This window comes from Molossus molossus, unplaced genomic scaffold (genome assembly GCF_014108415.1).
Source record: "Molossus molossus isolate mMolMol1 unplaced genomic scaffold, mMolMol1.p scaffold_m16_p_12, whole genome shotgun sequence".
NCBI lineage: Eukaryota > Metazoa > Chordata > Mammalia > Chiroptera > Molossidae > Molossus > Molossus molossus.
This window is the reverse complement of record NW_023425347.1, coordinates 93,037,806-93,051,763: the sequence shown is the minus strand read 5'-3', so window position 1 is coordinate 93,051,763 and position 13,958 is coordinate 93,037,806. Positions and strand designations below refer to the sequence as shown.

Genomic DNA, 13,958 nt, shown 5'->3' with positions numbered 1-13,958 from the left:
CACCGACTGCACCTGGGAGTACGGAAATGGGACCTGGGATGGATGGTGCCCAGGAGTGTGACTTGGGCCATTCGTGAAGCTCGGAAAACCAGGATAGGGAACATTTGAGGAGGGAGAAATAGTCCCAAGTGAGATGCTGCCTTCTTCCTAGAGCACCAGTCCGGGTGTCCCCTGAGCTGTCTTCTACACCGTCTGTGTTGTCACCTATACATGTCACCCAAACATATTGCTCGTGTTACTGTCACCTGAGCATGTCATCAGTGTAGCAATTGCCTAAACATGTCACCTGCGTCGCTATCACATAAACACATCTGCGCACATCACCTAGGTGGCGGCTACCTGCACATTTCCACCTGTGTCAAGCATGTCATTATTATCTTATCACATCATCTGGGTAGCTTCCAGCTCCACGTGTCCCCTGGGCCTGTTTCTTTACAGAGCAGGCACCGGAACATGTCCCCTGCACACCTGTCACCTACGCGAGTCACTTAAGCTGGGAGCCTCTATAACTGACACCTGAGTGTCACCCAAACATGTCACATGAGGCGACTGTCACTGTCAACAGTGCCCAGCGGAGAGGCTATTTTGTTTTTAGTCTAGCTGCGTTCCAAACAAAGCAAAGACTTCCCCGGAGGAGGGAAGCCGGTTCCCTGCTGTTCCCACCGTCACTGCTGAGAGCCTGGAGGGAGAGGGAGGCAGCAGCTTCCTCACAAAGTTTCCCTGATGAAAAGCTCCCCTTCCTTCAAGTCTTTCACGACAGTCGGTAGACCAGATGTCAACCTCTGCATATTCTATGTAAATGAAGGTATTTGTTTATGCTAATGTGCGCCGAGTGGTGGGAGGGAAGGGGGAGCTTCCTTCCTTCCGAGGGGCCGAGTCCCCGCTCAGTGAGACAACAGCAGTGGAAAGGCAGGCTGGGGCCCAGGTGTGGGGGTGGCGAGGGGAAGGAGGTAGGGGATAGTGAATCATAGGAAACGGAGCTGGAAGACAAAACCGGGGGTTACAGCTGAAACAAGAGAAGGAAGGCATAAATCTGAGGTTAGATTGCTCAGCAGAAACAGATGGAGAGCGAGGCCGAGCGGAGTGGAGTGCGGGAAATGTGTCCAGGAGGGGTGGGGGTGAAGGCTTGGACTGCGGAGCCTCCCTGCCAGGGTGGCGGGCTGGGACACACACCAGGCCTGTGCTCCTAGCCACTGCCCCTCCTCCCCAAGGGGTCTCGCTGGCAGGACTGCTGAGCCAGTGTGCTGGGCAGGGCACATGCTGGGCATGGACTAGGCATTCGTAAGTGGGAGCTTCTTCTCCCAGTTTTCGGATACAGCGTGAGAACCTCTAAGACCCAAACACCGTGACCCCACTTCTAGGCTGTGGTCGGAATAGGCTCCCCTTTGGCCGTGTGATTAGACCCAGATGAGGTTGGAATTGGCTGGAGGACACACGGATGTCCTGATCCACAGCTGTGTGGCCTCTAACTCCAGGGCAGGCTCTCGGGGCCTCCCAGGATGAAGGGACAACAGGGGACAGAGCCTCATCCACTTGATGCCACTTTCATGCCCACAGAGGTCTTGCAGTGGCATTGTCTCTGATCCTCACTGCAGTCCTGGGAAGTCTCAGCCCCATATTTTAGAGGAAACAGATCGGATCGTCGGCAGGACTGTTGCGGGGTCGCACAGTGTACCTAAAGTGGGGGCGGGATTTGAACTCAGCTCTCTCGGACAGCCTGTCAGGGCTCTTCAGCGCAGGCTGGCGATAGCTGCCCTGTTGGCACTCTCCACCAGGAGACAGAACGTGTCAACTCCTCCTTAGCACGGTCTGACCTCCACACCCTGTAGAAGGATCTGGAACATGGATCCTCCAACTACAGCCTGTGGACCAAATCCAGCCTGTGGATGTATTTTACTTTTTTTTTTTTTTTAATGTTGGGAAATGGCAGAAGCGAAAGAAGATTTCATGGCACATGAACAATATTTGAAATTCAGAGTCCGATGGTTATAAATAAAGTTTTATTGGAACACAGCCACGCGGGTTTGCTTGGCCACTGTCTATGGCGATCTCTCTCCACGGACGGAGCTGAGAAGCTGTGGCAGAGACTAGAAAAGCAACTACCCCTAAAATATTTTCTCTCTGGACTCTGAGAGGAAATGTCCAGAGGTTTGAGGGGGGACTCTCCTGTCCTCATGGGTCACCTCCTCTGAGCAGCCCTCCTGGCTAGCCCAGGGAAGCAGCTACTCCAGCTCTGTGCAAAGATGAGCTTCCCTGCCCCCTTGTCCGCTGGGGATGGGCTCCTTGGAGATTAGAATTTTACTGTATTTCTCCTCAAGTCCCCAGGGCTGGGCATAAAATGACAGCAAGGCAGGTTCAAATCCCCATCCTGGCTCTTACTAGCCAGAGGGAGGCCGTTTTGTCCCCTTTAGGGCCTCAGACTCCGTGTTTATGAAGTGGCCATAATGACCCCTACCTGGAGGGTGGCCGTGGAGGGATGCACTGGGTCACGGTTCTAAGCTGGTACCACACGCCCGGCGCCTCTGAGCCCATGCCGCTCCCAGCGCCCATGGTGCGGGCACCGCTGCCGTGCCAGGTCTGGGAGCCAGGAGCACAGATTCCACCTGGGCTGCACCTTCTGAGACATGGAGCACGGGCCTGGCACACAGTCGGCGATCCATAAACGTTGCCGGTCTGCGCACAGCACACGGGCATGTGGTTGGTTCCGGAGCACCTGGAGCGAGGGCTGAACGGGAGACTCTGCGGGTAGCACCTTGCAGCTCCAGATCGCGGGCCCTCACCCTGCTCCTTTGCCTCCCCAGGCTGCCCGAGGTCCGCGTCTCGGACAACGGCCCCTACGAGTGCCACGTGGGCATCTACGACCGCGCCACGAGAGAGAAGGTGGTCCTGGCATCAGGCAACATCTTCCTCAACGTCATGGGTGAGTGCAGGGCCCGGCCCGGCATCCCGGGGAGGGGCCGGCTGTGCGCGTGTGCGCGTGTGCGCGTGTGCGCGTGTGCGCGTGTGCGCGTGTGCGCGTGTGCGCGTGAGGGCTCCCTGGCACCGCCTGCCAAAGTGCCTGTTGTGCTGGCAGTGGGCCCTCTTCTTCCCCTCCCGTGCCCTTGAGGTGTGCCCAGTGTGTCCTTGCCATTGAGGATTTCCCCTCAGGAGCCCCCTCTTCTACCAGCACTGAGACCCTGACCTCATGAAGACAGGGCTGCGCCTCATCCCTGGGTCCTCATGGACTCGGCACTTTGGGGGGGGGGCTCTGACACGTGGATTGAAACAAACGGGGATCTGAGTGGGGTGTCAGAGCTGTCGCAGCCTCTGGGCCTCAGTTTTCCCTTCTGTAAGATGGTGGCCAGATGCAGGCCTGATGGGTCATTCATGGGCCACGCAGCTCCAGACTCTGCCCCAGTGGGGACTCAGGGAGGAAGGTGCAGGGCACTGTGGGAGCAGCTGTGGGGCCCCTTTCCCAACCTGAAACCATGTTCCTCCGGGAGAGGACCACCCAGGAGCCACCTGGAGGTCCAAGACATCATCTGAGCCGGGATGTGCACCTGCTGTAGGAAACACGGTTCTGACCTCACCACGTCCCCTCCCTGAGCTCCCAGGCCTTTGCTGAGATGCTGAGCGTTAGTGACGAGGTAGAAAGCACGCTGGACTGGATGTCGGGGCTCCTGGGTGCTGATGCTGTGCCTCCATTTCCACACATGCAAAAGGGGGGTGCTAATGTCTCTGGCGCCTGTGTCCCCCACCCCGCCCTCAGTTTCCCCGTTTATAAAAACAAAAGCCTTCAGCACGGACGTCCCTGCCAGGAACTCTCTCAGATTCCGTCTCAGAACTCCAGGGGCTTGGTCTCAGCTTCGGGCTGCAGCGTCCTCTGATTTTCGTATGAGATGATATTTATCAGGGAAACAAAGCGGCGGTACTCGGGCGATCAATGAAAGCATAAAGGCTCTGCTGAAAGCCGCCGCTTCTGGGGAAATTGAAAAGCTCCAAAGGCCAGACCTCCAGAAGGACATCGATTCCCGCAGCAGCACATGGGGTGTGCTCTGGCTTCCGGGGGGCCGGGCCAGGGTGGGAGGTGGTGGCACCAGGAACACCTCCTCTCTTGCAGTCACCCATGCACTGGTTGGCTTCTGTAAAACTTGGACAGGGAGCTGTCTCCTTACCCGGCCCTGGACAGGTCACACCAGAGAACAAAACTCAGTTTGCACCACCAAAGCCATGTGAGCAAAAATCATTTACTCACCAGATACTTAGTGAGCACCTGCTGCGTGCCAGGAAATGGACACACACCGTCACGGACACCGTCTCTGTCCGTGGGGGTTGGCATCCGGTGTGTGAGGCAGGCATGAAACACACGCACAAGTGCACAAGTGAGGTGACGTGGTCGACGAGAAATAGGGCGGAAAGTCAAGTGGGATAAAGAGTAACCGTCGGTGGGGCAGTGGCTAGTTTATTTATTGTTATTTTATTTACTTATTATTTATGTATTTATATTGTTGAAAGTAGTACAGATGTTCCCCTTTGGCTCGTTTAGGGAGAGGACTCAGGGAAGGCCCCACAGCGGCTGCTGGGCTGAGTGCTTCCATGTTATGCCACGTGGTACGCACCACCAACCCACGGGAGGTACTAGCGTTAGTGCTCCCACCACGCAGATGCAGCTTGGACGCACAGAGAGAGCAAGCAACTACCCTAAGGTCACACAGCGGGGATCACAACATCTCCCTCTGACACTAGGCAGCTCAGTGTTGAGACCACACTTCCAGAACACTGACCTGAACCTCTAAGTATTCAAAAAATTACGAATTCTGTATCTATCTATATTGATACATATGTTACATCTGTATCTATACTCTTATCCAGCGGTTCTCAACCTTCCTAATGCCGCGACCCTTTAATACAGTTCCTCATGTTGTGGTGACCCCCAACCATAAAATTATTTTCGTTGCTACTTCATAACTGTAATTTTGTTTTCCGATGGCTTAGGTGACCCCTGTGAAAGGGTCGTTCGACCCCCAAAGGGGTCACGACCCACAGGTTGAGTCTTATCTGTCCGTATACAGTATATCTTCCCCCCACCCACCACTTCTAAGTCTCACCTCACTTGACCCCAGAGCCAGGAGAACAGCCCCAAGCATTCAAGTTAAGGACATACAGGTTTAGATCCAAATTCAGATCCACCATGTGACCTTGGGTTCATTAGCCTCCCTGGGCCTCAGTTTTCCCATCTGTAAATAAGGACAAGGATGCCTAACTCTTAGGAAGACGGTGAGGTTTACATTAGAGGAGCAAAATACCCAGCCCCAGAAGGGGCAGCCAGAATGCTTGGCGGGTCAGACTTCACTGTCCCACCCTGGGGCAGGGCTGCACCTGCCTTGTGCCCCGGGCTCGGCCCCTGCACAGAGAAGTCTCGTCCACAGTGCATGGCTCCAAGGATCTCTAAGCCAGTCTGAGAAATGAATGTTCGCAGCTTCATGCAGCCCGGCTCCCTGGAAAGGGGCCCAGCTCTGCCCTGTTCCTGGGAGTGGCCGGCAGCTGGCCTCTGCCTTCCCATCCCGGCCCCCTCGGCCTTCACCTGAAGGTCTTCCTGTCCTGCCACACCCTACTTTGATCATGACAGTAACACCCCACCCCTAGCCGATTTATGCTGGGTCCAAAGTGCTTTCAACAGAGCATTCCACCTGCTCTGACAATAGCCCCTCAGGGTCGGGGGTACTGTTATTCCCAACCCACAGGTGAGGAGACTGAGGCTCAGGGGGGGGAAAGGCTTTGCTCTGGGCCCCACAGAGCGTGGCTGTCCCTGGCCCAGAGCAGCATGGCTTCATGGAAGGGGGAGGGGAGGGCTGGGAGGGACAGTGGGGTGCAGTGAGGACGTTCCTCCCCGATCGTCTACCCCGTAATACAGCGGCCGCGTCGGCAGTGAGGCGGGAACCGTACTGTGCCCACTGCGCAGACCCGGCCTCAGAGAACGCAGTGACTTGGCCATGGTTGGGAGGATTAAATGAGATAATCCACAGAACAGAATGCTCTGAGCTCAGGCGAATTTCCAGGGATCTAAATAGTATCTCTTACAGTGTCAGCAAATAGTAATCAGCTAAAATCAGGCACAATTAGAAAGGTTAAAAACTGTGCCACCCTCTCCCCACATCCATGACTCTCCTTTAAACAGATGTCAAGGCCGCTCTCAGAAATGGAAATCTAGGCTTCTGGCCTGTCTGCGACACTGCCCAGACCCTTTCTTGTCACCCACATGCGCGAAGACCCTCCCTGCAGCTCGTGGAGGTCATCAAAAGCTGGGGTTCTCCTTCATGCCACAAAGGACCCTATGGACCATGGCAGACAACAGTGGTGCAAGAGAGCCCCTGTCCAATTTGGGGGTCGAAAGGCAGCTCCCCAGGACAGTGAGGATGCATCCAAAGCACAGAGCAATTCTGAGCAGAGACCAGCATCTGGGTAGAGACCTAATGCGAGGGTGGTTGTAATTTCACACCTATAACATCCCTGCTATGCGGCAGGGAGAAACCCATGGGTGACACCCAGGGTTGGAGCCACACGCAGTCATTAAAATATTTTTATCCAAACTGCAGATAAATTGTAAGCCAATTTCAAATTGCAAGCTGGACCCCGGGAACGCATTCCACACCAAAGCTCTTCTTGGGGTGCAGGTGATGCGGGAGAGCATGTTAAGGGTGCAGTGTTACAATCCATGAAATGTTGTGAGGCCCAGACACCCCGCCCTGTCCAAGCCCAAGATGCTGCTTTTCTGGTGCTACCAGAAGACCGGGGCGCAGGGTCCCTCTGCCACCCCCTGCCTGTGGCGCTGTCACCGAGGGGACCCTTCCAAGTCAAGCGCATAATCAAGGTCACTCTCGGGCAAACACTGTCTGCATGCCCAGCCCTGGGTGCTGAATGTGAACCCACAGTTAATTTGTGACCTTCACAAACGCCGTCCGAGGCAGGCAGCATCCCCATTTCACAGAGGAGGGGACGGAGGATCAGAGAGTTCAAGGGGCTCACCCACATGAGTGACCGAGCTGAGGCTCCCCCCGGTCTGCCGGGGATCGGAGCTGGTGCTCCTAACGACAACTCTGAACTCCCAAGGGAAACCCGAAGATCAGGAAGTGGGGTGGGGGGTGCAGAGTGGAGAGAGAGGGGACCTCACCTCCATAAGACTGAGGCCTCGCCAGGAGCACCTGGTCCCCCAAATCTCAGGCAGTCAGGTAGGGCTCTTTTTCCTCGGGGGGCCCAGTCCCCATGGGTCCTTCTCCCAGGGCCCTGCTACCCAGGGCCCCTTGCTACTCAAACCCTCGGAAAGGAGCACTGGACTTGGAGTCCAGCAGACCCGTGTCCAAATCCCGGTCGGCTTCCCCTTGTGACAGGGACGGTCTGGTACTGAACTTCCTTTCTAGCAAAGACAGTGTCAGGATGTCTTTTCTGTCAACACACATGAGATCAGGCTCCCTCTTAACCCAGGTACGTCTGCAAAGACCTTATTTCCCAAAAAGATCCCGTTCACAGGCGCTGGGCATTAGGACCTCCACATATGAGAAGGGGACTTGGATGCCCACACACACGGGCCTTCCAAATCTTTCATTGATTCTTCATTTGCTCATTTATTGAAGAAGTATCGATTGAGCACCGAGTACGTGGCAGGCGTGGTTGTGTGCACGGGAATTTGGCTTCAGCAAAGACAAAATTCCTCGTCCCGAGAGAGGCAGACACGGACAGGTAGACAGCGGGCCCCCGCGGCGTGTCGGGGCGGTCGGCCAGCAGGGCAGAGGCAGGTGCACCCAGGGTGCTCAGCGAGGCCTCTCCACAGTGAGACTCAGACGGACAGGGCTCAGCCAGGTAGGCATCATGTCTTCATACACCTGGTCCAGCATCTTCAGCCTGTCCCCCTGCCCAGCCCAGGTCTGGATGCCGAGCAGAACAAGGCAGAGTCTTTGCCTCCAGGAGCTTGGGTTCCATCAGGGGAGACAGCTTGGGGTACAGATGCAGATACTGAGGCTCGGTCACAGTGTTCAGTCCAGGGCTGCCCATCACGCATGATCACAAACTGTATGACCCCGTCTTAACTTGGTTACATCTGCAAAGACCCTATTTGCAAACAAGGTGACATTGACGGGCGCGGCGGTCAGGACTCCAACATACCTTTTGCGGGGACAACAATTCCGCCAACAACAGTAACTGGGCCAGGGGGTAGCAGAGCAGAACTCACTGTCTGACTTTGAATCCGACACTCTCTGCCCTCAGCCACTGGGTCACCCTTCACGGAGCACTTACTAACAGGACAGGCCCTGTGCCGAGCTCCTCCTAAGTTAACTTAAGGAACTGTCTCGACGGCTCTGTCCGGTGGGTGCACCGTTTCCCCTTTGACAGGTAAAGAAACCCAGTTTCTGTGACTTGCCGAGGCCACCCAGCCAGACAGTGGCAGAGCAGGGGTAATGCCTCCGGTACCCTTCGCCACTCTAGTCTGCCACTAGTCACAAAGCATCGATGATGGTGAATAAAATGTTCCAGTCCAGGATCCCTAGCTCTCCTCTGCAGGCTTCCGAGCGGGGTTGGCAGATGAAGGTAGAATTTGGGAACAAACCACACCATATGCTTTCCAGATCCGGGGCTGGGGACGCAGCTCCCACCCCAGGACACGGTTGTCCATGGGTTCTGCACAGCTGGGTTTGTCCAGTATACTTAACTAAAGTTTCAGTAAGTGTATCTGGTGTTTTTTCCCCGTTGTGTTTTTTTTTTAATGAACTGTTTTATTGAGATACAATTCACATAAGTCAGTCACTTAGAGTACACAATTCCGTGGTGTTTAGCATATTCACAGAGTTGTGTGACCACTTTTAGAATATTTCCATTACCCCAAAAGAAACCCTGTGCCCATAAGCCATTGCCCCACTCCTGCCCCCTAGTCTTAGGCAAACACCAACCGGCTTTCTGCCTCTATGGAACTGTCTGGACCGTTCATGCTCCTAGGATTAGACGTCATGTGACTTCTTTCACTTAGATGATGTCCTCAAGACTCATCCTCACTGGACTGGGGCACCGGCCCCCCTTCGTGCCTGTGACAGATGACCTGTTGTTTCCCAATCACCAGCTGACGGGCTGTTGTGCAGAGTTGTACTGTGAGCATTCGCCTTCAAGTTTTGGTGGCAACATATATTTTTAATTTTCGTGCAAAGTGGTATTTTGATCCGCATTTCCCTGACGGCCAACGCTGCTGAGTCTTCTCGGGTGCTTCTTTGGGTATCTGCTCCGGAGAAATCCGCCCAGATCCTTTGCCCATTTTCAGTTCAGTTATTTGTCTTTTTATCGTTACGTCGTAAGAGTTTTTCTAATTTTATTTATTCCAGATATAAGGGCCTCGTCAGATATGTAATCTGCATATATTTTTACCCCATCTGGAGCTACGGTTTCACTCTCCAGATGGTGTCCTTCAGGGGAAAAGGTGTTCATTTTGATGAGGTCCAGTTTATGCATTTTTTCATGCGTTGCTCATGCTTTTGATGTGATCTCTAAGGAGGCTTTGCCTGACCCAAGGTCACGGTTTACTCCTATGTTTTTCTTCTGAGCGTTTTTGTCATTTTCACCCTCCATTTAGGTTTATGGCCTAAATGTGAGTTTATTTCTGTATGTGGTGAGAGGAGCCTCTCTCTCCTCTCCCATAGTCTGCATGTGGTCCCAGCGCCATTTTCTGAACAGACCCTTCCTCCCCCATTGAAGTGTCTTGGCATCCTTGCTGAGATGCAGTCGACTGGAAATGTGAGGGTTTATTTCTGGACTCTCTGTTCTATTCCCTCGATCTCTCTGTCCGTCCTGATGCACTTCTGATGCTTTCTAAAGCCATCTGGCCACCTCCGGGCCGGCCCTGGCTCTCCCCGGCGATGTGCCTTAGACAAGGAGCTCACAGGGCGGCCTCCTGTGGCCTGTCCTCCGGCTTTCCCGATACAGATTCTCGCCCAGGGTCTGGGAGTGCTCCGGAGGGAAAGGGGACGACAGGCATGCTGGGGGCGATGGGGCCAGGCCAGGACCCAAGATTTCTACAGACCTGGGGCTCCGCTTTCCAAGACCAGACTTTTTTTTTTTTAATAGGTTTTTTAAATGGGCTTTAGGGAATGGGAGAGGGAGAGAGAGAAACATCAATGAGACATCTGTCGGCTGCCTCCTGCACGCCCCCTATTGGGGGTCAATCCTGCAACCCAGGCATATGCCCTGACTGGGAATCGAACCAGTGGCCTCTCAGTGCACCGGACGATGCTCAACGAACTGAGCCACACTGGCCCGGGCTAAGCCCAGATTCCTGAACTCGATTCTCTGGACTCCTGGCCCAGGGCTCCTCTCTCGAAACAGGAGACCATTCCCAGAACCAGTAGCCGGAGGGTTGAGGACCGCTCCTGAGTGGGGAAGGGGAGGTGCCTATGGCTCCTTGCGGGGCGGGGAGAGCTGAGGGCTGAGGGTGGACCCTGCCCCCCCCCCCCCAGGCCTGCTGCCGTCCTGCCAGCCTGAGCAGCAGAAGAGCCTCAGCTCCCTCCAGGCTGCAGGGCGCCCGTGGGCAAGGGGTCTGCAGCTGCAGAGCCCTCTCCAGGAGCCTGCCCAGCGGACAGCTGTGGGAGCAGCAGCTTGGTGCTGGTGTAGGTCCTTCCAGGGGGCGGGTTAGGTCCCAGGGAGGCGCTCGAAGAAGAAGCCCTGGAGGCCTGCAGGCAGGGGGCCGGAAGCCAAGATTGAGAGGGGCTGTCAGACCTCTTCCGAGCCAGCCCAGGATGCCTGCTGGGTGGGAAATGATCAGCTCTTTCCGACTGGGAGCCTGAGCACATGGCCTCCTGCTGGGCTTGAGCTAATTACATGCCCGGCCCCAGGCGACTGATCCGAGTGGCCACAGGCTGCCGCCAGGAGGAGGCCAGGCTGGGATCCAGGCCAGAGCTGGGGGGGGGGGGGGCAGAGAGTGCAAACTTCGCTTCCCACCCCCACCCCCCCACCCCCCGGGTCCTGAGGGCCAGGCCTGGGCATTCTTGTCCCCCAAGCAAAAGTCTGGGCGGCCCACCTCCAAGCCCTCTTCCCTCCCCCACCTCCTGCCCTCCCACTCGGGGCGCTGACAGCAGGGGCTGGGGGGTCGCCCCTGAAGAATTCTCTCTCTATCCGGGACAGTGGATTGGAAACTGCATTCACTCCCTCGGAGAGTTGAGGCCTGGTTAAGGGTACGACCCCTGCACCCCGCCGTGAATTTTAAACCCCGTCTGCAACTACGCGTAATAAAAGCGACCAGTGTTTGCTGCGCGTTTACTATACACCAGGCACGGTTCTGTTTTGCACCTGTCAACACATTTAATTGTCATAACAGCCCCTAAGGTGGGGTGTGCTGTTACCTTCCCCGTTTACAAGTGTGAAAACAGGGATGTCAAAACATGTGCCCAAGGGCACAGGTCTGGTAAGGGCAGGATCAGGGTTCCAACCAGGCAGGGGGGCTCCAGAGCCCCTGGGCCTAACCACTGCGACACTGGCAGGTGGTTCCAGCTCCTCGAGCCTCGGTTTCTCTGTTTGCTAAGCGGGGGGCGGTGCTTACAGAACCACCTTCCCTGGGGGGCAGAGAGGTGAAGGCGGGTGTCCCAGCTCTCAGTGAGAGGGTCGTTGTTCTTACCTCACCCACTTTGCTCTGACCGTCACTCTGCGGACGACCATAGGGATGGGTCCCGAGCTCTAGGAAGGGTCATCTGGCCAGGGGAGGTCACTAAGCCGGGCGCTCACAGCGCCGGCCACCCACTCTGGGCACTGGTGAAGGGGAGCAGGAAAGAACGGAGCCGCATCCCTGCGTCCAGCCCCTTCCCCCAGGGTCTTGTGTGACTTTTCCTCTCCAAGCCTGTTTCCTCATCTGGAAATGGGATGGGGGGGGGGATGAATGTCCATTCTTCATAGCTCTGCTGTAAGGAGTGGAAAAGATGGTGGGCAGAGGAAGTCCCGTGGGCAGGCGGGCAGTTAGAAGGGGAGAGAGACAGGAGCCAGCCCTGGGCTCAGGCAGCAGAGGTGGGGTACGCCAGGTGTTTCCAGACAGGAGCACAGGACATGGGACCAATGGGAAAGATGGGAGCAGATGTGGGGGACATGGCAGGACCTGGCAGGAGACATTCCCCCGAGAAGAGACCATTGAAACTGCGTGATCTCACTCAGCAGAGCTAACTGCTGAGAACACTGGGTGGAGAGGCAGGGCTGCAGACCGGAGGGACTCTGCAGGGCTCCCCCTAACCAGTCAGAGCTCCTGGGGGGCAGCAAGCTGGGCAGAGGAAGCAGGAGACAGATGGCGCAGTGCTGTGGCTGAGGCCGGAGTGGCCAGCGTCTTCCCAGATGGATAGAAGAGCATCTTCGGGGACTGGACACGGCCACGCCGAGTGCCTGGGCCTGGCCGGGACCTGGAGGAAAGCTGCCCAGTCTGCCGCCCGCCTGCCCAGGGGCCCCCAGCTAGCTGAGGTCACCGGCTGAGAGCCAGTTCAGAGAGGGGCCAGACAGATGGGTTGGGGGCTCGGAGGAACACTTTGGAGCTTACTCGGTCATCTACCAAGGACAGTCACTTCCCAGCTTCAGCCCCAAAGGCCCAAGGCTGCTAACCACATCCTGGACAGGCTTCTAGAATCCTCCATGCCTCCCTCTCTGAACACGGCCCTGCACAGGAGAGATGCCCTTGACCGCAGCCAGCAACCAGCTCCCCAGCCTTCCTGCACCGCCTGGCCGCCGGCGGCAACCGCAGACTCTCGGAGAGCTCCGGGCGCGGGCTGAGAGCGGGCCGGGATTCGCGCTCAGGTCCGCGGGGCGCCAGAGCCCTCCATTCTCCCTGCACAAGGCTGCCAGGGGAGGGACATTGCTCCTCCCCAAATGTAGGGCAAAGTGTCAGCCAGATGGGTCTCACCCAGAGACCAGGACTCCTCTCTATAGACAGCTTGAAATATTTGGGGTGCACCATCAGCTGCTTCTCCCAGCTCTCTGGGAGTCAGCAAGATCAGTACCCCCCTTTTACCAAAAGAAACTGAGTCCGCTAATGAAAGAAGCCTGAAGTGTGAAGCTGACCGTTCTCTGAACCCCACTCTCCCTCTGTGGGGAACTGAGGCCCTGAGCTGGGGCGCAGACGAGGCTTCCAAAGCACATCCACACACGGGACGCGATTTGGAACCCTCCGACTTGTGACTGTGGCTGGAGGGAGAGGACAGTCCGGTCAAACAGCACCCACTGTTCTGTCATCTTGTCCCCGGGGCCACGGAGTGGGCGTCACCAGCCCTTCTCTGAAGAAGAGCATTTGTTCATTCATTCCTCGCACTTACAAGGTCTTGATTCAGCCAATATTTATCAGGACCTACTATGTGCCTGCTATGGCGCAAGGACTGGGAGAGATTCCTTTTCACACGGGACAGCCAGGACACGCAATAATAGTGGGGAATTTTGCTGTTACAGAATGCCAAACCTTGCTCCAAGCATTTTCATACATTCATTTAATCCTCATACCTCTAGGAAGTATGTACTTCTATTATTACCATTGTAAGAAATGTGAACACCGAGGCCCAGAGAGGTTAAGTAACTTGCCCAAGGTCACACAGCAAGTGAGTGGCAGGGCTGGCTTTTAATCCCAGATGCCCTGGCCAAAGACCTCTCAATAGCCTCTCGTGGAAGGGCCCGTCGTGCCCTCCTGAGCTGAGCTGTAGAGACTCATCTGCTCCCTGGAATTGTCTAGGCAGGTGTCGGCAACCCCCCAAGGCCCTCACCAGCTCCCCGGACCTTCTGTGTCTCAAAGACCAGGACTCGCCTCCTGTTCTGGGGTTGCCTCCCTCCCCCTCCTTCCCACCCGCCCAGGGGCCGCCAAGGCAGGCCAGCAGGTGCCTCGTTAAGCCTTGACAAGTGTTAGTTAGGTCAGTCTGTGCTTGGTCCTCTCCACCGCTGGGAGCTGGGTTAGTGTCTCCGGCAGAAGGCAGCGCCCTCTCCCTGGGACA

At 56.1% G+C, this 13,958-nt stretch overlaps 1 protein-coding gene across 1 annotated transcript in view; it reads left to right on the top strand.

Annotated features, from left to right (window-relative positions):
* Window positions 1-13,958, top strand: part of IGSF21 (immunoglobin superfamily member 21) — a 173,328-nt gene that overhangs the window by 126,425 nt on the left and 32,945 nt on the right. Inside the window, exon 4 of the mRNA XM_036256833.1 lies at window positions 2,802-2,920. Coding sequence (XP_036112726.1) covers window positions 2,802-2,920 — 119 coding nt within the window. The remainder of the gene's footprint in view (window positions 1-2,801; window positions 2,921-13,958) is intronic.